Source organism: Zootoca vivipara, chromosome 16 (genome assembly GCF_965207765.1).
Source record: "Zootoca vivipara chromosome 16, rZooViv2.hap1.1, whole genome shotgun sequence".
Taxonomy (NCBI): domain Eukaryota; kingdom Metazoa; phylum Chordata; class Lepidosauria; order Squamata; family Lacertidae; genus Zootoca; species Zootoca vivipara.
In genome coordinates, this window is record NC_142599.1 from 28,892,330 (window position 1) to 28,914,382 (window position 22,053).

General features: G+C 47.2%; 1 protein-coding gene across 1 annotated transcript; it reads right to left on the bottom strand.

The window, feature by feature from the left end:
* Positions 1–987: 987 nt before the first annotated feature.
* BRMS1 (BRMS1 transcriptional repressor and anoikis regulator) lies at positions 988–19,154 on the bottom strand. Its single transcript, XM_035098243.3, has 11 exons — positions 19,084–19,154; positions 15,970–16,102; positions 14,245–14,335; positions 11,747–11,874; positions 10,581–10,660; positions 8,300–8,396; positions 7,570–7,662; positions 6,895–6,959; positions 5,524–5,563; positions 3,635–3,773; positions 988–1,445 (listed from the first exon to the last, which is right to left on the bottom strand). Exons 2-11 carry the CDS (start codon positions 16,094–16,096, stop codon positions 1,328–1,330), a joined length of 978 nt encoding a protein of 325 aa, XP_034954134.1. The 5' UTR covers positions 16,097–16,102; positions 19,084–19,154; the 3' UTR covers positions 988–1,327.
* Between the last annotated feature and the right edge of the window lie 2,899 nt (positions 19,155–22,053).

Here is a 22,053-nt window from a genome sequence, read left to right on the forward strand (position 1 = left end):
TGAGCCACGCATCTCTCCTGGGAGAGACGCAGTGGCTTGGGTGCGCGCAGGCTCTGCGCTGCCCAAATGGTCCACCCTCTGCCCCAGGAGGCAGACTCTGGAGGCCCCACGGTGTGCCCTACCCTTGCCTCGCCCCTATGGGTACCCTTACCCTCCATGAATTTCATTAATCTTTTATATAAGTTGCCCAACACACACACACACACACACACACACAGAGAGAGAGAGAGAGAGAGAGAGAGAGAGAGAGAGAGAGAGAGAGAGAGAGCGCTGGGCAATTATATATCTCCAAAACTGGTTTGAAGTCCATTTTGTGATATCAGTTTCATAATTTTTGACCTGGCAATATACCACAGATCATGATGTTTGGGTGTGTGCTATGTGAAAATCACAATGTGGGGGAAAACCTTGAAGCCAGCCGATGCTTCTCTTCGATTCCTGCAGCCCCTGTTAACTCTGACGGCCAATGCCTCTCCAAAGCTCCATGCTTATTTCAGACATCGTGATCTATCAGTATATCACGATTTTTAGCTGGTGATAAATCACGATGTTGAAATCCAGTTATCGCCCAGTCCCCCAGCCCTACGGTTCGCCTCTGTAATAGTCCCATCCTTACATCAGACATTGTGATTTATCCATATATTGCGATGTTTAGCTGTTGATAAATTGCGTTGCTGAAAACCAAGTATTGCCCGGCCTTACAGATACCACCACCACTACAGCCTCCCCAAAAGTAACAGAGGAGTGGTCAGGACAATAGTAGCCATCCAAATGTTTGGAACTCCTATCAGCCCCAGAAAGCATGGACAATATGAGGGTGATGGAAGTTGTGTAGGGTCTGTGATCTGCCTTCTAACTGCCATCTCTCCCTCCCCTCCCCTCCCCCCCCCCGCACCCAAAAGCAAGATTTCCTCCCTTCTCTCTCCAAACAAGCAAACCTCAGAGACAGCTGCTCTCAAATTAAAAAGACTGGCCTGGAAGCTGGAGGGAGGTATTTCACTTTTGTGTTTTATTGGGTGTCTCTCCCAGAAAGAGAAGAGCTGCCATCAACGCCCAGCCCCAAACACAGAGGGAGGGGCACGCTGGGCAAGCACAATCAAAACTGCCGCAGGACCAACAGGGGGCTGGAGGGGGAGGGCTCCACGCCAAGGCAGCAATGCTGGTATGATTCCAAGGTAACTTGCAAGCAAGCCCTTCTCCTTTCCACCTGCTGCAGCCCAAACTGGGGTGGTTCAGGGTGGTCTTCGCTGCTCTGAAGTCCCTTGGTTTCCAAGAGAGAGAAGCCGCGCCGATTCCAGGAGAAGCGAGAGAGCCGAAGTCTTTGCTGCTAGACCTTGTGCACGGAATACTTGCCCTTCTGGAGTTGCGAGACGTAGATTTTGGTCTTGCTGCCGTCTTCCCTGCGCAGCCAAACCTCCCCAGTGCTGATGGCAGTGATCACAGCCCTAGAGGAAAGGGAGAAGAGTCAGGGGAGGCCAGGCGGAACTTTTTTTTTGGGGGGGGGGCAAGGCAGCATCTCGCACAGGCCCTGATCTCAACATGCCAGCCATCTCCAAAGGAACGCTGCTTATACCAAGTCGGACTACTGGCAATGGCTCTGCAGGGTTTCGAAAAGGGAGTCTCTCCCAGCCCTACATGGAGATGCCTGGGATTGAACCTGGGACCTCCTGGATGCAACAGAGGTTCTATATTGTGCTTCTATGACCCTTCCTATCTCTCAGGCAGAGACAGGATGCAGGGGCTGCTCTGTGGGTGATGCTGGAACACCAGCCGTGCTCATCGTCTGAGCAGATGGTCCACTTCATCCCGCTTGGTTGCAAGAAGTTACTTTGGGCCAAACTGGGTGTTAACCAGAAGCGAAAGGAGGCCTCTCTGACACTGGCCAAGGCACCAAGGTCCACTGGGAGGCTGAACCTGCTTCCTCCCCAAAAGAATATCAGGGCAAGTAAAGGAGAAACTGCCCCAATGCTTGCTTTCCTTCTGTTATTTTTAAGTCAAGCCTGAAAGCACCAGGAACTGTCTTATCCTTTTCATACATGTGCAGCCAGGGGCAGGGACCATTTGGCAGCCCAAGGGCCATGTTCTCTTCTGGGCAGCCTTCCAGGGGTCACATGCCAGTAGAGAGGGTGTGGCCAGAGGGGAAAGTGGGCGGAGCAATAAAGTGCTATTTTCTACACCCACAGACTCCACTCCTCTGTCAGCCCTCCAAGCATTAGCTGAGAGGCATTAACAGAGCCCAAGGACACTTTCCAGCAAAGCAAAAAAACATTCAGTGAGGGTGTGAAACAGGACCAGTGACAAAGGAGGAGGAGGAGGAGGAGGAGGAGGAGGAATAGCCTGGGAAGAGTCCTGAGGGCTGCCAAAAGAGACTTGGAGGGCCGCATTTCGTGCCTGGGCCTTGAGGTTCCCCACCCCCTGATACAGACCATGTTAGGTGCTTTGTAAGTTATACTATACTGCTACTGATGTTTATTTATTTAAAAGCATTAATAAAAAGTGTGATTGTTTTTTTTTTAAAAAAAAGAAGATTCTATGTGGTGTGAAACATTTAAAAAACCATCAAAACACAAAAAAAATGCAACACGAAACAGCAAATCGTTTGTATAAAGGCATATAAAAACAAGAATACAGACAAATTAAGACAGGGTCTTACGGGCTTAGAAAAACCTGAGCAAAAAGATAGGTCTTTATAATAACACTAATAATACATATTTGCAATTAACAATGCTGCTTTTAAAGAAATGCAAATAGCAGCTTGGGGCAAGGGAGGCTGGCCATGCAATCAGAGCAGGCATGGAAGGGGAATTTAACCCTTTCCTCCCCTACGGCTGTGTCCTGAGAAAAATATTCAAAGATTGTACATCTGAGGGCAGATATACTGTCTTGTCACTGATCTTTAAACTTGGAATACCATGTACAGTTTCTGGCTGCCCTGTCTAAAAAAAAACAATATTGCAGAGCTGCAGAAAAAGGCAATGAAAATGATCAGGAGATTAGAGGAATTTCCAAGAAAGGTTACAACACTGGGGGCTTTTTAGCTTAGAAAGAAACATATAAAATTATGCATATTTAGGGAAAGGGGACAGAGAGAGGTTTCCCTCTTTATTTCTCTCTCTCTCATATAATATTCGAACCCAGAGACAACAAAGGAAGCTGAATGCCGGAATATTCAGGACAGAAAAAAAAGAGTACTTCTTGACGCAGTGCATAGTTGAACTATGGAATCTTCTACTGCCAAAATGTAATGACAGCCACCAACTTGTACGGCTCCAAAAAGAATTGGACAAATCTATGAAGGCATGAAGGATCAGACTATCAATGGCTACTAAGGATGGCTCTCTCTATGTTTTTTGTGTGTATATTACAGATATATAAAACCTTCTTTTATCAGGCAGTATGCCTCTGAATACAAGCTGCTAGGGATTTCAGGTTTGGGAGGGTTCCTATGGGCAACAAGGCTGAACACTGTGAAAACACAGTGCTAGGCTAGATGGGCTCGTCTCGTCTTTTATCTGACTGGCTGCATAAATGCACAAGATAACTATCCTCAGCTGCAAGTTCAGGCCAGGATCTGGGGCTTCCTCCTGGCTGCACCCACCACACCATCTGCCCCTCCTTTTTTTTCAGCACTCACTGGACAGGTGCCTCGTCCCCAACTTGCAAGGAGATGCTCTGCCCTTTGATGTAGGCCTCGCCTTCGTAGTGCAGCTGGCCATCTTCACAGTGAGCAGAGAACAGGGCAGGGGACGGCAGTTTCTCAGCCTTCACTGGGCCTGGGGGAAGGAAAGGATATGGTGGGATGGGGAAGTGGAAAAATCAGGGCCAATATGTTCTAAGCAACATTCTTATTCTCTCTGGCTTTCCCCCCCCAAATAAATATCTTTTTTCCAGATGTTGCTGAATTGCCACTTCCATCATCGCTGTCCATGTCTGCAGGGGCTGATGGGACTTGTAGTTCAGCAACCTCTAGAGCAGGCATAGCCAACCTTGGCTCTCCTGATGTTTTGGATCTACAACTCCCATGATCCCTGACCACTGGCCCTGTTAGCTAGGGATCATGGGAGTTGTAGTTCCAAAACATCTGGAGAGCCAAGGTTGCCTATGCCTGCTCTAGAGGGTTGAAGGTTCCCCACATGGGTTGTATCTGAAGGGGCACCTCTCCCTATACTAACCTGCCTGTGCCCTTCGGTTTTGGGTGGGGAAGCCCATCTCATTGTCCTACCACTAAGGAGGACATTGTGCCTTCTCTATGAAGGTGCCCTGACCGGGCACCAACTTTAGTCGCATTCCAGCACCAGAATAAGATCCACCTGTTGGACATTTATCAATGGTTTGTCACTGCGGTAATGTGCATATAATGATTATGATTGGGATCTAACTGCTGATTATCTGTTCTTGCAGTTGATCATTCTGTTAGAAGTTTATTTCTTTTACTGTGTTTCATTGTTGGGATTTGTTCATCTTTAATTCTGTGGTTACCTGCCTTGGGATTCATATGAGGGACAGATATAATTGAAGTGCTTTGTGTTTTTAAAAAGTATTGATAGGACGCTATATTTTTAAAAACACCAAAGATGGAAGTTTTTTACTTGGCTGATTATGTTCTTTGCTAATTTCCTCCAGTCAATTTTATGGCACATATTTGTCACTACTGTATTATTACTATTACTATTACTATTATTATTATTTAAATGCACTATAAACTGCCCAGGCATAAATATCGTGAAAGGAAGTGTATGAATGCCTTAAATAAAATAGATAATGAAAATTAATCAGTGGAGTAGGGGGAAAGAACGGAGGAAACAGGGAGGAAAAACCAGATAGCATCCGCAGTTTAAACTCTGGGTGGGGGTGGGGGTGGGGGGGTGTTGACTGTGCATTCTACTAATTCTGCAGATTTTGTGCACGCACACATCCACTCCATTATGACAGCCATGATCAAATATGCAAATTAACCTATCTTCATGTTCCATCATTTACTCTCCCCTTCCAAACCGTATTTCCAAATAAGTGGGCATTTATGCAGAAAGGAACAGAGAGAGGGCAGCTGGGAAGGACTGGAAGAGCAGAGCAGTCAAGGTTGCAGAAGACAACGGATGGGGTAGGGGGCGGGAAGCTGTGCAAGGCTTCAGTATCCCATCTACATCCAAACCTGGCTTCTAAGCTGTCACCAGACAGCAACCACTCATTTTTTAAAAAATATAATCTTTGCAGCCATTAGGGCTAGAAACCTAATTTAAAAACAAAACCAAACCCAGGATTCTAGAGGAGCACCAAATTCCATGAAAAGACATGCATCCAACACACACTAACACAGGGGGTGTGGGGGGGTCCTGGCCCTGTAACCCTCTCCAATGGACCAAGCAGACAGAGGCTGCCTGCCTTTAAACCACTGCTCAGTTGGGCTTCTGTATCCTCCCAGACGTTCAGGCACAACCAGGACTTTACTGAAAGGCAGTGGAAAGATACAGGACCACCCCCCTCCTTCTTGCAATGAAAAGAGGGGAAAAACAGTGCTCTTGCCTTCTAGTTTCCTCTTCGGCGAGGACACAGCAGCTTTAGCCTGGGAAGAAAGAGGTGAGTGTAAGAGAGAGTCACGCTCCCAGAGGCCCCTTGCTGAAGAAGTCCCTTGTCTGGTCTGCAGACCTCCAAGGCAGAGGCTCATCCCAAGTTAGAAAAAGGGAACGAGGAGGCCCCCCCCCAAGACCCCAACTCCTCTCTTGCAGTATTATGAAGAGAACACATTACGGTGGGCTCCATGTGCAGTCCCAAAAGGGACTATGCACCCTTGATCAGAAACACAGGAAGCTCTCTTCCACCAAGTCAGGTCTTTGATCCATGTCAGCTGGGGAACCCATGAAGCTTCAAATGTTGCTGGGACTCCAATTCCCATCAGCCCCTGCCAGCATGGCCAGCAGTCAGGGATGATGGGAGTTTGGTTCCCCATCCCTGGTCTACGATGACTGGCAGTGTCTCTCCGTGGACTCAAGACGTGGGTCTTCCAAGCCCTACCTGCAGATGTCAGCGACCAACCCTGGGACATTCTATAAGCAATGCAAATCTTCTAGGTAAAAGGCAAAGGACCCCCGGATGGTTACATCCAGTCAAAGGTGACTATGGGGTTGCGGTGCTCATCTCGCTTTTCAGACCAAGGGAACTGGCGATTGTCCACAGACAGCTTTCTGTATCACGTGACTAAACAGCATGACTAAACCACTTCTGGTGCAATGGGATACCATGATGTGTGCCAGAGCGCACGGAAACACAGTTTACCTTCCCATCACAGCGGGACCTATTTATCCACTCGTGCTGGTATGCTTTCAAACCGCTAGGTTGGCAGGAGCTGGGACAGAGCAACGGGAGCTCACTCCGTCGCGGGGATTCGAACTGCCGACCTTCCGATTGGCAAGCCCAAGAGGCTCAGTGGTTTAGACTACAGCGCCACCTCTACCACTGAGCTATGGTCATTCCCGTCAAAAGAAAGACTCCACCCCCTTCATTGTTCTTGATAAACGGCTGGTTCAAACAGGAATGGAGGAAGCTACTTTATACTGAGTCAAACAATTGGTCCATCTAGCTCAGTATTTGCTACACTAGTATTTTCTCCCAAACTTGGGTCTCCAGCTGTTTTTGGACTACAGTTCCCATCATCCCTGACCACTGGTCCTGCTAGCTAGGGATGATGGGAATTGTAGTCCAAAAACAGCTGGAGACCCAAGTTTGGGAAACCCTGCATTAGTGTGATTTCCCATGACCAGCCTCTCCATGAAAACCAAGGGCGAGTTCTCCAGGCTTCCCCTCTTCTGCTCCCAGTCTCAGAGACACTTGAGAGTCCTCATTCTCTCCCTGCACTCTGATCAAGGTGACATAGAGAATTCTGTTTCTCACCCGTACCTTTTTGATGGCTGTCCAGTCCTCCATGATATCCATTTCACGCAGCATGTAGACGATGTACGGGCGTGGGAAAGATGAGCTAAGGGAGAGGTGCCTGCACCCCAGCAATTGTGATAACAAAAATAACAAAACTGGGATTCTAACGCCCATCAAGTCATCTAACTGAGGGAAGAACTTTTGTGTGCCTGGCCCTGGATGCTGTCACCAGCTCTGCTCATGGATCTGACTGAAGACTGGTCTTAAAGGCAGAGAAAACTGCCCCTGGCATTGAAGAACTTGTGCTTGAGCTTGGCTTTTACCTCCTCCCTCCTCTAACTTTGTGTGCCATGTCTTTTTAGATTGTGAGCCTGAGGTCAGGGACCAAAGGGTCACCTTGTCCAATGTGGGAATCACAGCTACAGAATCTTAGAAATGATATTTTTAAAGCAGCTCTTGAGACAGCCTGCTTGGGAAAAGGGCGGGGAATGAATGCTGCCAATTAAACACGACTAATCCCCACTCACCCCTTTTCCTGAAATAATTTTGGGCAAGCGTTTAACCCGCTTCCCATCACAAGCACTGCATTGGAAGCTGCCCAAAGCCACTCTGCTGAGCTGCTTCCCTTTGCCATATGCTGGGCATTACCGCCTCCTCTAGGGCAGAGCCACCGGGGTGTGGGGTGCACAGAAAGGATATCCGACACCAGTGGTGCTTTCTTCCTCTTGCCAGGCCGGAGTGGGTCCCATTCCTTTGAGCTGTGCTTCGGTCGAAGTTTGTCATCCCACCATTCTAGAGGACACACACAGAGAGATAGAAATAACCCCAAAGGGGAACCTCAGCACTGAGGGCCATCAACGCTCCACCAACCCCGATGGATCCAATGCTGGGTCAGCATGGGGTGGGTGAGTGACAGACATTTACAGAAGACGATTTGCAGCACCCTCACCAAACTATGGTTCCCAGGATGGGAGCATGGAGCAGCTTCAGGAAGTGTCAGGGGCCACATGAAATAAGGTTGGGGGCCAAATTCAGGGCTACAGGTTTCTCCATCTGTGGGTCGTCAGCTTTTTTTTTTAAAGGCTTTTTGCACCATCTTTAATTCTGCCAAGTTACCCACAATGACGACATCGCACAACCCAGGAAGCCAGCACATTGCCGAAAGCAGAACTTGACCACTTCCTCCTCCGGGCTAGATGACACCTTTGAAATACATTTTTAAAAATCAGCCTTTTGGGGGACCTGGCAGCAGCTCTCTGAGGGTTTAGCCATCACCTGCGGTCCAATTCTTTCCACCAGGGGATTGAACCTGGGACCTTCTGCAAGCAATGTAAGTGCTCTGCCACTGAGCTATGGGCCTCTCCCATAGAAGGGACAGCGTCTGCTTGCATGCAGAGGAAGAAATAAAGTAGAGCTTCTCCGGACTGACCTGAAGTGAGGCCCACACTGTGCCTGTCGTCCTCCAAGCACTGGATCCGTTCCAAGAGGCGTTCCTGAAGGGTGTCGAACAGCATCAGCTTCTCACTCTGGTTGGGTAGAATGGCGACATCACGTCAGGATAAGCCAATGTGGTGCGCCCACCCCACAGAAATCCTTGGACTACAACTCCCATCGACCCTAGTCAGCATGGCCAATCGCAAGGGGTGGTGGAAGTTGCAGTGTAAGGACATCCGGAAGGCATCATGTCAACTCTGTATGATGATAATGATTTTATTACAGCCGTACCTTGGAGGTTGAACACCTTGTGAGACGAACGTTTTTGCTCCCGAACGGCGCAAACCCAGAAGCGAGTGTTCCGGTTTGTGAACGTTCTTTGGAACCCGGTTGTCTGTCGTGGCTTCTGATTGGCTGCAGGAACTTCCTGCAGCCAATTGGAAGATGCACCTTGGTTCCCGAATGTTTTGGAAGTCAAGCGGACTTCCGGAACGGATTCCGTTCAACTTCCGAGGTACGACTGTATTTATATGCCACCCACTTGGATGGGTTGTCCCAGCCACTCTAAGTGGCTTCCGACAAAGTATTAAAACCTTCAAACATTAAAAACTTCCCTCTACAGGGCTGCCTTCAGATGCCTTCTAAAAGTCAGACAGATGTTTATTTCCTTGACATCTGATGGGAGGGCGTTCCACAGGGCGGTATGGATTAAGTGCATCTTCCCCTTCTTCTTCATTACCATCAAGTTGGGGATTGCTATTGATTCTACAGCCAGTGCGACAACTAAAACTAATATTCAGCTTTCTTGGCATGAGCCCAATTGGGTTGCCCCCCCCCCACATCACAATAATTTCTGCTCTGTCTCACAAGGCACTCAGCTGTTCCGTTTAATGCCAAGGCAAATTTGCACCTGGTTTCATGCTGTCAGAAAAAGCATGGTTTCCTATCAATTTATTAATGTTTCTCTCCTGCCTTTCCTCCAAAGACCTCAAGTTGGTCTCTGTAATACTCCTTCACCAATTTCATGCACATGACAGCCCAGTGAGGCAGGCTGGGGCGAACATGAAGGACCGGCCCAAGGTCACCCACTGTGAGTTTAATGACCACACAGAGATGCCAGGAAGGCCTGGGCCAAAACGTCCCCCACCTCTGGTCCTAGGAGTTGGCGTATCTGCGAAAACGCTCATCAGGGCTGCGTTTGCAAAAAAAAAGAACTGGAAACTATACTAGTCCCCGTCTGCTTGTCTTCAGCTAATTAAAGGCAGGGACCCTTTTTCCACGACAACCTCAAATCAGTTCTGCAAAGATGCTGGTCAGCAGAAAGCACTGCTCAGGCTTCTTCCTGAGGAACCCGGTTGTTTGTTGCTAATTATTGTTTGTCGAGTGCACCGCATGGTCCTGCAAGCTCCTGCATGCAATTCTCGTATGCAAGCTGAAACCTGGCTCTGGAATTCCGAGCTGGAATATGCAATGAAGTAGGAAACAGGGCACACTCAGCAATGTCATGTTTTTGAATAGAGCCAATGGGGTGGCCTTCCGGATGTTGCTGGACTGCAGCCACCCATTGTCTCCAACCATTGAGCATGCTGGCTAGGACTGCGCGAGTCAATCAACATCTGGAAGGCCACAGGTTCCCTGTCCCTGGGGTAACTGAAGTCACATTCATGGCACATTTTGAACATGTGGCTTCCCCCAAACAATCCCGGGAACTGCAGTTCCCCCCCCTCAGAGCGACAAATCCCTTAAACTATAGTTCCCAGGATTCTTTGGGCATTAAATGCATGGTGTGGATGTGACATTATTTAGCTGTTGCATTTATATCCCATTTTTTCCTCCAAGGAGCTCATACATGGTTCTCCCCCTGCTCTCATTCAATCATCACAACAACCCTGCGAGGTAGGTTGGGGCTGAGAGGCAGTGACTGACCCAAGGTGACCTGCTGAGCTTCATGGCCGAGTAGGGATTCGAACTCTGGTCTCTCAGGTACTAGTGTGGCGTGCTAACCACTACACCACACTGCCTCTCACATTAGCCCCATTAGAGCCTCTGCCCATATGCCTGTTAGAGTAATAACAGAGGAAGCTGCCATATATAGAGTCAGGCCATTGGCTCATGTAGCTCAGTATTGTCTACACTGACTGGCAGCAGCTCCTCCACCCTGTGTATGAGATTTTTGGGTTCTGCCTTCTTGCCCGAGAAGGGGTGTGAGGCTGCTTTTCCAGCCCCCGCCAGGATTTGAAAGTGGCAATGAAAGAAAGGGAGATGGGGCTTCCCACCTCCAGGTGTTGCTGTGCTCCCTGCAGCTCGCAGCGGTGCTTGTGGTGGATCACCTCCAGGCAGAAACCTCGGTAGATCCCTGCAGAAAGGCAAAACGTTGGAGCACAGTTCATAAAACCAGGAAGGTAGAGTTGGATGGGATCCTGAGGGTCATCTAGCCCAACCCTCCGCAATGCAGGAATCACAGCTGAAGAATCCCTGCCATGTGGCCATTTAACCTCCGTTTTGAAACCTCCAATGAAAGGGAATCTGCCGCCTCCCGAGAGAGCCTGCCATGTGGTCTGATGGTTCTTATTGCTTTCCATCCTCAGAAGCTCAACCGGGACTGGGGTTTGGCCCCACCACCACTTCCTTTCAATGCCAAAGACCAGCCACTGAAGAGAGTGCCTCTGAGCACTTACAAAGTGCATCTGCCTCCTTTGCAGCACAGCCCATCCCTCCGCTTAGGCAGGCATGGCTTCCAGGGAGACAGAAGCCCCTTGCAGTCTAGTTCTCATTTGTTTTCATTTATTTATAAGGTGTTTTTTTCCACCATAATATTTCCAGGCTGGTTGCAACAACACAACATACCTTTAGAAAAACAGATAAAACCCTCCAAATTGCAAAACAAGCAAAACTTTCCCAAATGGAACATTTACAGTATAAATGAGACAAAAGAGGCAAGTCCCACAATACAAAATATCTTAAGCATCGTGGGCAAGTATAATGAAGTTTGGAACTGCTTTATCCAAAATACACCAGGTTAAAAACAGTAATTGCTAACTGTTAACAATTGTTACAGTGGTGTACTATTCTTTTTTCCCCTTTTCCTTTCTTCTTTCTTTCTTCACTTTTTAAAAACAGAACATGTCTAATAATTTTAGTAATAATTTTATTACTCATACCCTGCTCATCTGGCTGGGTTGCCCACTTCCTATGTGGTGTGTGTGTGTGTGTGTGTGTGTGTGTGTGTGTGTGTAAGCACCGAAGGCCAGGGTAAAGAGTCTGCAGTATATGGTGACCGCTGTACGAGGAAGATAACCCATGCACCTCTTTTAGAAATTAACCCCAGCCCTATCTCCGAATGCCACAGAATGGAAGCCACCTCTCCGCCCAAGCTGTTATGATTGCTTACTCTCTGGCTGGCCAGAGTGGCCGGGTGGGGGGACCGGAATTCCTCACTTACCAGCCACTTCAATCCGAATCTGCATGTGGTTCTGCAGGACCCCGAGTGGGTCGAGGTACTCTGACGCTTTCCCAGCCATCACATCCTCCAACTTTGCCTTCACCTGGCTCAGGCGCTCCTTGAACAGCCTGCGAGAGCAGCAGCAGCAGCAGACAGGTTAATCAGAGTTCCTAGTCCCTCCTGTCACAAGGGCTCAAGGTAGGTGGTGGGAAATCCCCCCAGGTATGTGGGGTGGGGGGTGGGGAAGTGTAAGTTAGTATGACCATACCAAGTTAAAATATGTGAGCCTAGAAGTTGTATTGGAACTGGAAAATGTCAAGTTAAGCATTTTTAGAGCATATGCAGGCCTCAGGAATGGAATTATATGAACAGTGAAAGAAAGGAGAGGCATATTGGAGCCACAAATTGGGGACACTATTGCCTAATGAACTCATAAATAATATATACTGGATGACTTAACTTGATGCGGGTGGGGGCGTTCCCCCACTTAAGGGGGAAAAATATTTTCTACTTCTGCAAACCGTAGGGTTCTGCTGAGCAGGCCAACATCCCCCTCTTGTTTCTCCATACCCCTGTTTTGGCTACACAGCCAACATGCTCAGCACCCGAGTTCCCTATTAATGTATAATGAATATGTAAGGTGGCGCTATGGGTTAAACCACAGAGCCTAGGGCTTGCTGATCAGAAGGTCGGCGGTTCGAATCCCCACGACGGGGTGAGCTCCCATTGCTCGGTCCCAGCTCCTCTCAACCTAGCAGTTCGAAAGCACGTCAAAGTGCAAGTAGATAAATAGGTACCGCTACAGCGGGAAGGTAAATGGTGTTTCCGTGCACTGCTCTGGTTCTCCAGAAGCGGCTTAGTCATGCTGGCCACATGATCTGGAAGCTGTATGCCGGCTCCCTTGGCCAGTAATGCGTGATGAGCGCTGCAACCCCAGAGTCGGTCACGACTGGACCTAATGATCAGGGGTCCCTTTACCTTTTATGCTGTAAAACAGGAAATGGGGAGAGAACCTCTGGTGCTGCAGATGCTGCAGGACTACAACGCCCATCATCCCTGAGCTTTGTCCATACTTGCTAGGGATAATGAGAGATGGAGTCATATGGAGAGCCAGGTTCCACATCCCTGCCATAAAAGGTGCTGTGTGTGTGTGTGTAGACAGAAAATATAAGTGGGCCTAGGGAAAAAGAATTGTGAAGGGAATGAACATCTCTGAAAAACTGACCCAGGGGTGATGCCAGCCCCTCAGATTCAGCATCTGTTTGGGGGCTTATATGAGAAAACAATCTCATGGCTGGCACATTCCTACTAAATATAATTTTATCTGGTGACATTTATGAATACTTGATATATCTTGTATCAAGAACCTTGTATCCCACCATGAAATATAGATCATTCTTTTTTAATCCTTATTTTTTTATCTTGTATTTTTCTTCTGCCTAATTTTGCGATGTTTCTTGGTCTGTTGCTTTGTTTATTGTATTTGCACATTTATTTATTTGGGGAAAGGGGAGGAATTACAAAAAATATATATTGAGGCAAGGAAGTCAAACAACAGCAAAGCCCAGTGCAATGAGAACAATTAGTTCCTCTGAACATTTGGGAAGAGAACAGCAGATGGGGTAATTCCCTGAGATGATCCAGGAACAGACATCTGATGATGTTTTTGGCTGCCTGCCTGCTTGCCTCCTCCTCCTCCTCCTCCTCCAAGCTCTCTCTCAGAGGATAATGGATGCTCACCACAAATAGCATCTGATCCTCCTCCGCAAGGTTGTCTCATCCCCTTTTAAAACCTGAGGCAGTGAGTTCCACGAATTCATTTGCCTTTAAGCAAGGAGTAAAGATTTATTTCCTGCAGGCTGCTTTTTCTAAAGAAGTTCTGTGATCCTATTGTGGGGTTGAGAATCTGGGCGCTGCCTCTAGTCTTCAGATCTTTATATGCTGCTTTTCCAAACCTTAGCGTGCAAAAAAGCAGGGCCACATTTGCGCTAGTCTAAAATCAAAGTTGCATTTAACCCTGTAGGAAGCACATACATTTATACAGACTGTTTGCCAAGCATCCTAAATTTAGCACGCCTTCAATTTTTTTTCTTGAAATCTAAGCAATAAAAGGGAAGTGCATGCTATTGAGTCATCACGAATTAAAAATAACTTACGCCATCCCAGCAAAAATGATCTCCAAGTAAAGCTTTGAATTTGGAATGCAATGTTTGAAGCACACCGACACTTGCTTTCCTAATCAAAAGTTTCATTCATTTACTTTTGGCTACTGGAAGGACTCCTGAGATATTTATACAGTGTCTCTCTCTTTTTTTAAGTTTAAGGGAAGCAAGAGTTATTGGGCAGCAGGCACCACGGTGGGCCAGAAACCTTAAGGAGGATGTGGCCCACTTTGCAGGGTTGTTGAGAGGGTAACCGGGGGTGGGGAAGCACCTTGGAGGAAGGGTGGGCTTAAAATGAAATAAATAAGTGCAGGGGAAAGAGATGGAAAAACTCACTTTTCTTTGACTTCAGAGAACTCCTTCTCTAAGTCTAACATCTCATCCAGGCACTCCGAGCGCCTCCGCTCATAATCTTCATCGTCCATCTCTGCAGGCAGAAGAGACAACAAGCGTCATCTGGCTCCTCTGATGTATCTAGCTTTGTGTACAGTCATACCTCGGTTTAAGTACGCTTCGGTTTGAGTACTTTCAGTTTAAGTACTCCGCGGACCCGTCTGGAACGGATTAATCCACTTTCCATTACTTTCAATGGGAAAGTTCGCTTCAGGTTAAGTACGCTTCAGGTTAAGTACGGACTTCCAGAACCAATTACACTCATACTTCGGGTTAAGTACGCTTCAGGTTGAATATACCGCGGACCATCTAGAACGGATTAATCCACTTTCCATTACTTTCAATGGGAAAGTTCGCTTCAGGTTAAGTACAGACTTCCGGAACCAATTGTGTACTTAAACTGAGGTACCACTGTATAACATATTAGCCTTTGCGGACCAGTCATGATTGCTTGCTGCTGTGGTGTTCATTCCACATCTGACAAGGCAGCAGGGCTCTCTGCATGCTGAATTGTAAGTTGACGCCTTTCTCTAATAAAGCACTAGAACTGGCCGTGTGTTTTTGACATCCTTCTTTGGTATCCCTGCATCAGACCACTCCCAAGAGCCCTTTCTTGGGCAGGGGGATCAGAACAAGGTGTAGAACAAGCCTGGCCATCTACTGATCGCCATTGGCTTTTGCAAGCAACTATCACCCAATTGCCGGGGCTTGCACAGTGTCCCGTGCAGCTGTTTGCAAGCCCCGGCAATCAGCTGATAGCACTGCACTTTGCAAACCCCAATGATCAGCTGATCACCCACCCACCTACCTGTCAAACTTGTCCCACTGTGTGTGGGTGGTGTTCTCCACCCCTGCCTTAGAAAGACCACAGAGGCTAAGTTGGATTGTCAGAGCAACAGCTCTTTAATCTCCTCTTTCTCCTCTTTTTTTGCTTTCTCTCTCTTTCGGTCTCTCTTTTCCTTTCCCCTCTTCTGCCTTTGTTCTTTTTTAGATTAAGTAGCTGTTTTATTTTAGTGTATTATATAAAGATGCTTTGCAATGGGTAAGAACTTTTGTGTGGTTTTGAATAAGTATCAATAATATATTTTTTTTAACAGAAAGGGAAAATCTCAGTCCTCCTTACTACTGTTTCCAATTGCTGGTAAGTAAAGGGAAACAAAAAATTATTCTAGAGTTCAGATTTGTAGCCACCTGTCAAAGTGACCTGTGGCAGGTAGGGAAGCTCAGAATCCAGCCCCTCGGTCAGATCCTGCTCCCTGTTGTTGAACTCTAGTTCCCATCATCCCTAGGCAGCATGGCCAGCAGTCAGGATTTATGAGAACTGGGAGCTTGACAACATCTGGAAGGCCACAGGTTCCCCACACCTGCTCTAACTGGAGATGCCAACTATGGTAAATGGGATCTTCTGTGTGCAAACCATATGCTCTCCCTCTTTACCATGGGAGTTCCTATAAAAAGATGGTAAGACACTAGCCTTCGTGGTTCTGAACAGCTCTGTCCTGTCTGCACTGACTTGCAGCAGTTCTCAAGGGTTCCAGGCAGAGAAGAGTCTTTCCCACTCCTACCTGCAAATGCCAGGGACCACACCTAGAGGACTTTTCTGCATGGAAATTGCATGGCCTACCACTGAAGGAAGGAGTGGGGAGGCGTTTTGCTCCTGCCAGCTACCTGAACTCTCCTCTTCTGATTCAGACTGGCTGCCGCTGTGCTCGTCCTCGCTCTCTTCTTCGCCGTTCATCTCTGTGGTCGAGTCTCCTTCCGCCTCCATCTCCTTGGGCAATGGCTGCACAGGCATTGCACTCTGCAGAAACAAGAGGGCCCAGGCTGAGGAAAGGAGGCTAGGCAACAACCAAGCAGCAGAAAGGTGAACACCGCACCAGGCCATCATCTTTACAATAGTAAATTATGATATACACGTATTCCAAAGGGGACCGTGCTAAGCACAGGGTTACAAGCACAGCACTGAGTACTTTGAGAGTATCAGCGGGAAATGCGACTTTGTAGTCCTTAAGGTTGCAAAGGAGCACTGGCAGGTACATGATTGGTACAGTAGCTGGTAAATTGTCACCAGCAACTAAGCAAGCTTCTGAGCTGAAAGCCTGCCCAATTAATATTCCAATTGCATGCCAAAATAGCTTCTCAGTGGTCTGCAACTATAAAATCAATTATAACATCCACACACACACACACACACACAAGAACAATTCCATCAGAGCATCAAAACAGCCTTAATTAATATGTATAACGAAAAAAGCCATTTAAAAAGCAGGACAAGTGGAACAGTTTTTTTGTAAGATCAGCAGTTTAGGGGACACTTGCCTAACCAGGTGTGTCTTCAGAAGGCAGTGGAAAGGCAATACTGATGGACCCTCTCCATTTTTTCCCGCATTACCCAACACAAGGATACTTTTACATTTTCTCAAGAAGTGTTGCTAATAGAGAGTTTGGGTTTACTTTTTGCACACCCAGGTTTAACCAAGCACTTGAGCCTGAAGGAACAGCTAGACAGGTGTATTTCCCTGACACACAGAGAACCGAAGAACTTGGCTGCAAGTTACATTCATCAGACGCTTTGCCCATTGAGAAGCATGGAGGCTTGCCAGAAAATACAAAGAGCCACGGTGTCTATGTTCTACCTCCACTATTGGATCCAGCATGGCTCTGCATATCAGTTGCTGGGAATCACAAGTGGGGAGGGGGTGCTGTTGCGGTTGGGTCCTGCTTCCAGGTTTCTCATGGGCCTCTATGGGAGCAGGATGCTGGACTAGGTGGGCCATTGGTTTGATCCAGCCACCTCTTCATATATTCTTAAAGATGGAGGGCTAGCTCCCCTCCTCTCTCAGCTCCTTATCTCATAAGAACACAAGAAGAGCTATGTCGGATGAGGCCAAAGGCTATTCTAGTCTAGTACTCTGTTCTCACAGAGGCCAACTAGATGCCCATTGTAAGAAGCCCGCAAGCAAGACCTAAGTGCAACAGCCCCCTCCCTACCTGTGATTCCCAGCAACTCGTATTCAAAGGCTAATTTTGCTGTTTAGTGACAAATTAGGGGCAGCTATGAAGGCAGCCAGGGGTTCCGGCTTCTGTGTCTTTGCCCATAACCACCTCCTCCTTTCTCAGCCTCCAGAATCCTCAACCATCAGCACCTTGCTAACACACGGCTCCTTCAGAGGAGTTAAATCAGGCAAAGTCAAACTCGGCCCTCCAGATGTTTTGGGACTACAACTCTCATCATCCCTAGCTAACAGGACCAGTGGTTAGGGATGATGGGAATTGTAGTCTCAAAACATCTGGAGGGCCGAGTTTGCCTATGCTTGATAAATGAAATGTGCAATCAGGGGTTCCCCTTCCTTAGGACAGGGGTGGGGAACATTTGGCCCTCAGGACATTGCCGGACTCCAACTCCCATCAGCCCCAGGCAGCATGGCCAAAGGTCAGGGGTGATGGGAGTATGAGTCCAGCAAAAGTGCCACAAATTCCCCAGCTCTGCCTTGGGACCTCTCTCCCATATACTGGGAACATAGAAAGCTAGCTGCCTGACCCCAGGTCAAACTTTTTGGCCATCTAGCCAAGTCCTGTTGCCTTTGACCAGTGCTGGTTCCCATGAAAAGCACTTTCCCCTTCGTTGACTACCCTGGAGATGCTGGGGATTGAACCTGGGACTGAATCTGCATGCAATGCACCCGCTCAGCCCACCATTTGCTCCAGGAACCCTCCCGGCACTTTTTAAATAAGTGCTATGAGGGCCCCTGTGAGATGGGAAACAAGGGCTTCTTTTAAATCAAGAATAGGAGACCAGATGCTGTTAGGTGCCAACTCCCATTAGTCCCAACCAGCAATGGGCAGTGGTCAGAGATGACAGGTGTTGTAGTTGGAAGGGCAAATTCCCCAGCCCAGCTTTAAAGGGGAAGAAAGAGGTGACTGGGGCTGCCCTCCAAGGCACAAGTGCCTGGGAGTAAAGCCCACTGAACTCCCTGGGGCTGGGTTAACATGAATCAATGTCAGCCACTGCATGGTAGCGGACAGGAAAATCAGCACATCTGTCTTTCCCAAGCATTGACGACTGGATATGACTGGTTTATGGGGCGAGAGTGAAAGAGAGGAAGGAAGGGGAGCTGCACCTCTTAAATGTCTGCCTCTCCACATAAGTCACAACTTATTCCTCCTCCCAGAGCCCTTTATCCCTCCATCTTGTCTGCAGTTTACCGCACAGCTAGAGGTCACTGGTAGTTATTTTAAGGTGGGTTTTGGAAGGGTTGTGCGTGTCTCTTTCTCCCGGTTCTGTTAGGAAATCCCGAGACGATCCTGCAAGCGCTGCTTCTTCCTCCTTTGCAGTTAAAGGTACCTTTTGGCAAAGACATACGAGTCCCGAGCGCCCCCCCCCATTTCTAATGGTTTCCCCCGCACTCCGATAGCATTTGCTTGGTAAGAACAATCCAACAGAGGAAGGACTGGGGGCACATAAATATAGCAAACCCTACCCCCATATTACAACAGACTCAAGCACGTGCCCGAATGGATGTCATTTAGGGGAGGATTGCCGAGGACTTCCAAGGAGAGGGCCAAGAGAAGCATTTTCTCCCCTTATGTCGCACATGTAACACTGGACTTAAGAGAAAGAAATCGGTCATATGCGAACACCCCCGCCCCTGGGTTGTAGTGTGCTGGCCCACGCTTCCCCCCTTTTCTCAAAGCAAGGGAAACGCATAGGGCTGGAATGGGCGGGACCATCATTACCCACAAAAGGGGAGTAATAGGGAAAGTCTCTGGACCCCTCATTACCTGGGGGAGGGGCTGAGGAAGGCGCAAACCCCGCTCTGGCTTTCTTCAGCAATCGGAAGTCGTCCTCCTATGGCCCCGCCCACCAACACTAGCCAATCACAGCGGCTGGCATTTTGTAAGTACCCTACACTCGTCTATGGTGCTGCGTCGCGGTCAAGCTCTATGGTTCCGCGAAGCACTGTGGGAATCCGGAAGCGGAAGAAGGGTATGCGTTGCCGTAGTAACGAGATAATAAAGAAAAAGCCGAATGGGAGTGAAAATGTGCTCTCTCTGTGTGCCTACAAAGTGGTGTGGAAACTTTCATAGCAAAATAAAACCATACAGTGAAAAATAAAATAAAAAGAAAACCAACCGTCCTCCCCGGGAAGGGCTCGTTTGCATGTATATATGCTCATTTGAGTACATCCTAAATATATGCTCACATTTACAATAGTACTGTGGCTAAGTTGAAATATACAAGTAGGAAAAATAAGAGGGGCGGCGGGGAGGCCAAGAGGCAATTTTTGGCTTGAAGCCTCAGTACAAAATTAGTAGAAAGTTGGTGGTTGCCATGCCAACCAGTATTGTTGCCATGGAGACTGTCATTATCTTCCTACTGCCCACCCCCACACCATCTGATGCTTTAAAAAGAAGAAAAGATTGGCATTTGTACCCCACGCTTTGACCAAGGAGTATAGCTGCCAAGTTATCCCCTTTTTTAAAGGGATTTTCCCTTATGCTGAATAGGCTTCCTCGAGAGAAAAGCTGAAGGCATACCTGGTTGGTTGGAGGTTTTTTTTTGTCGTCCTACACTTCTGTTGTCACAAAAAAAAAACCACCTGTAAAGTAGATTAGACTCATCTATCACCCTGGGAACTTTGGGGATGAGCAGATTTTCAAACCCAATTTGCCTAATTCTAGTGTGACATTCTAACCATTACACCATACTGGAATGTTACCTTCTTGTCAAACTTACTGGCTGAAAACCATTGGGTGTTTGGGGGTGTTTTTTTAAAAAATAAAGTTATAAACACTATGACAGTATAGCAAATCAATGACATCACGCCATGTCCTGTTGCTTAACACCATTAAAGCATCCCCTCACAAAGCACACCCAAAAAGTAGGCTATAAACCTAAGCCACGCATTCTGACATCCACAGCTTATGTTTTTTTATAATAGAAATAGATTATAACCAAGCATAATAATGATAGTACTGATGAAATCTCTGTACACATGCCATAATGCAACAAAATAAAAAAATTCCTTCCAGTAGCACCTTAGAGACCAACTAAGTTTGCCATTGGTATGAGTTTTCGTGTGCGTGCACACTTCTTCAGATACACTGAAACAGAAGTCACCAGACCGTTATATATAGTGAGAGGGTGGGGAGGGGTATTACTCAGAAGGGTGGTGGGAATGGGTGATTGGCTGATAGGTGTGTGGTAAACCTGTGGACGACTGCTAATGACTGCAATTGGTCTTACAGGAAAAAGCAAGGGGCGAGATGGATAAAAATAGCTTTATCATGTATAATGAGATAAGAATCCAATGTCTCTATTCAGACCAGGTCTCTCCATGGTTTCAAGTTTGGTAATAAGTTGCAATTCAGCAACTTCTCTTTTCAGTCTATTTCTGAAATTCTTTTGTGACAGCTACTTTGAGACCTTGTATATCTCCCAGGACATTCTATGCCATAATGCAATTAGGGTTATAGGGCCGTCACAGCAAGATTTGAGGGCATGCAGATTTCTAATAATTCACTGTCTCAGCTGAAAAGAAGTCCATTTTTTTGTGTAGCTAACCTCATAGCAAGTCAGAAAATAAATAAATAAGAGGCCTTGAGATGAGCAAGGATGTATCTTCCTCTATTCCTTACAGTGCTTTAAAAAAATATTTATATAGCCCAAATTAGAGATGGATCATCCAAATCTTATTATGGTGGGATTCAGTTTGGTACCAAAGCACTTGAACTTAAATACCTTCTGTTATTTGATAATAATTTAGACAAATTATTACTATTAAAAGTGAGAGAAGTGCTATTTAACAAATGTTGGCAGGCATGTGATGGTTGTTTGCTAGCACCAGAGCACCTGCGATGTTTGAGTGACATCCAGTCATAGCATTTGGTTGTGTAGTGCATGCATACCCTGTGCTTTTGTTGTTGTTTAGTCGTGTCCGACTCTTTGTGACCCCATGAACCATAGCACTTCAGGCACTCCTGTCTTGCACTGCCTCCTGCAGTTTGGTCAGACTCATGTTGGTAGCTTTGAGAACACTTCCAACCATCTCGTCCTCTTTCGTGCCCTTCTCCTTGTGCCCTCAATCTTTCCCAGCATCAGTGTCTTTTCCAGGGAGTCTTCTCTTCTCATGAGGTGGCCAAAGTATTGGAGCCTCAGCTTCAGGATCTGTCCTTCCAGTGAGCACTCAGGGCTGATTTCCTTCAGAATGGATAGGTTTGATCTTCTTGCAGTCCATGGGACTCTCAAGAGTCTCCTCCAGCACCATAATTCAAAAGCATCAATTCTTCAGCGATCAGCCTTCTTTATGGTCCAGCTCTCACTTCCATACATCACTACTGGGAAAACCATAGCTTTAACTATACGGACCTTTGTAGCTTTAACTATACTGACCATAGCTTTAACTATACGGACCATAGCTTTAACTGTATGGACCCTATGCTTAATTTCTAAAATAAAAGATGCCTGGCTTCAAGCTTAAAAGTGAGGCTCTCTGATATGGGTGCCCAGTAATTAATGTTCATTTCAGTGAGGCTGGAGAGAACTTTGCAGTGAGTTGCGGATCTTCAGTGGAGAGGTGGGGGCAGTACTCCTTGGATTTCTCATTACAAGCTCCAAAATGCCCTGATCCACCTTTGAGGACAATATTTCATAAAACGTGTTTCTCCCCCCCCCACCTCCATCCTCTCCAATCAATTCCCAGAAATACATTCTGTTGAAATGCTTGTCACAAAGTTGATAGGGCTAAAGCA

Excerpts from the sequence above, each read along its gene's own strand:
- BRMS1 (XM_035098243.3), bottom strand. The coding sequence starts at position 16,096 with ATGCCTGTGCAGCCATTGCCCAAGGAGATGGAGGCGGAAGGAGACTCG. Across the intron at positions 5,564-6,894 it reads ACTGGACAGCCATCAAAAAG|GCTAAAGCTGCTGTGTCCTC; the intron begins GTACGGGTGAGA and ends CTTTCTTCCCAG. Across the intron at positions 1,446-3,634 it reads GGGGACGAGGCACCTGTCCA|GGCTGTGATCACTGCCATCA; the intron begins GTGAGTGCTGAA and ends CCTTTCCTCTAG.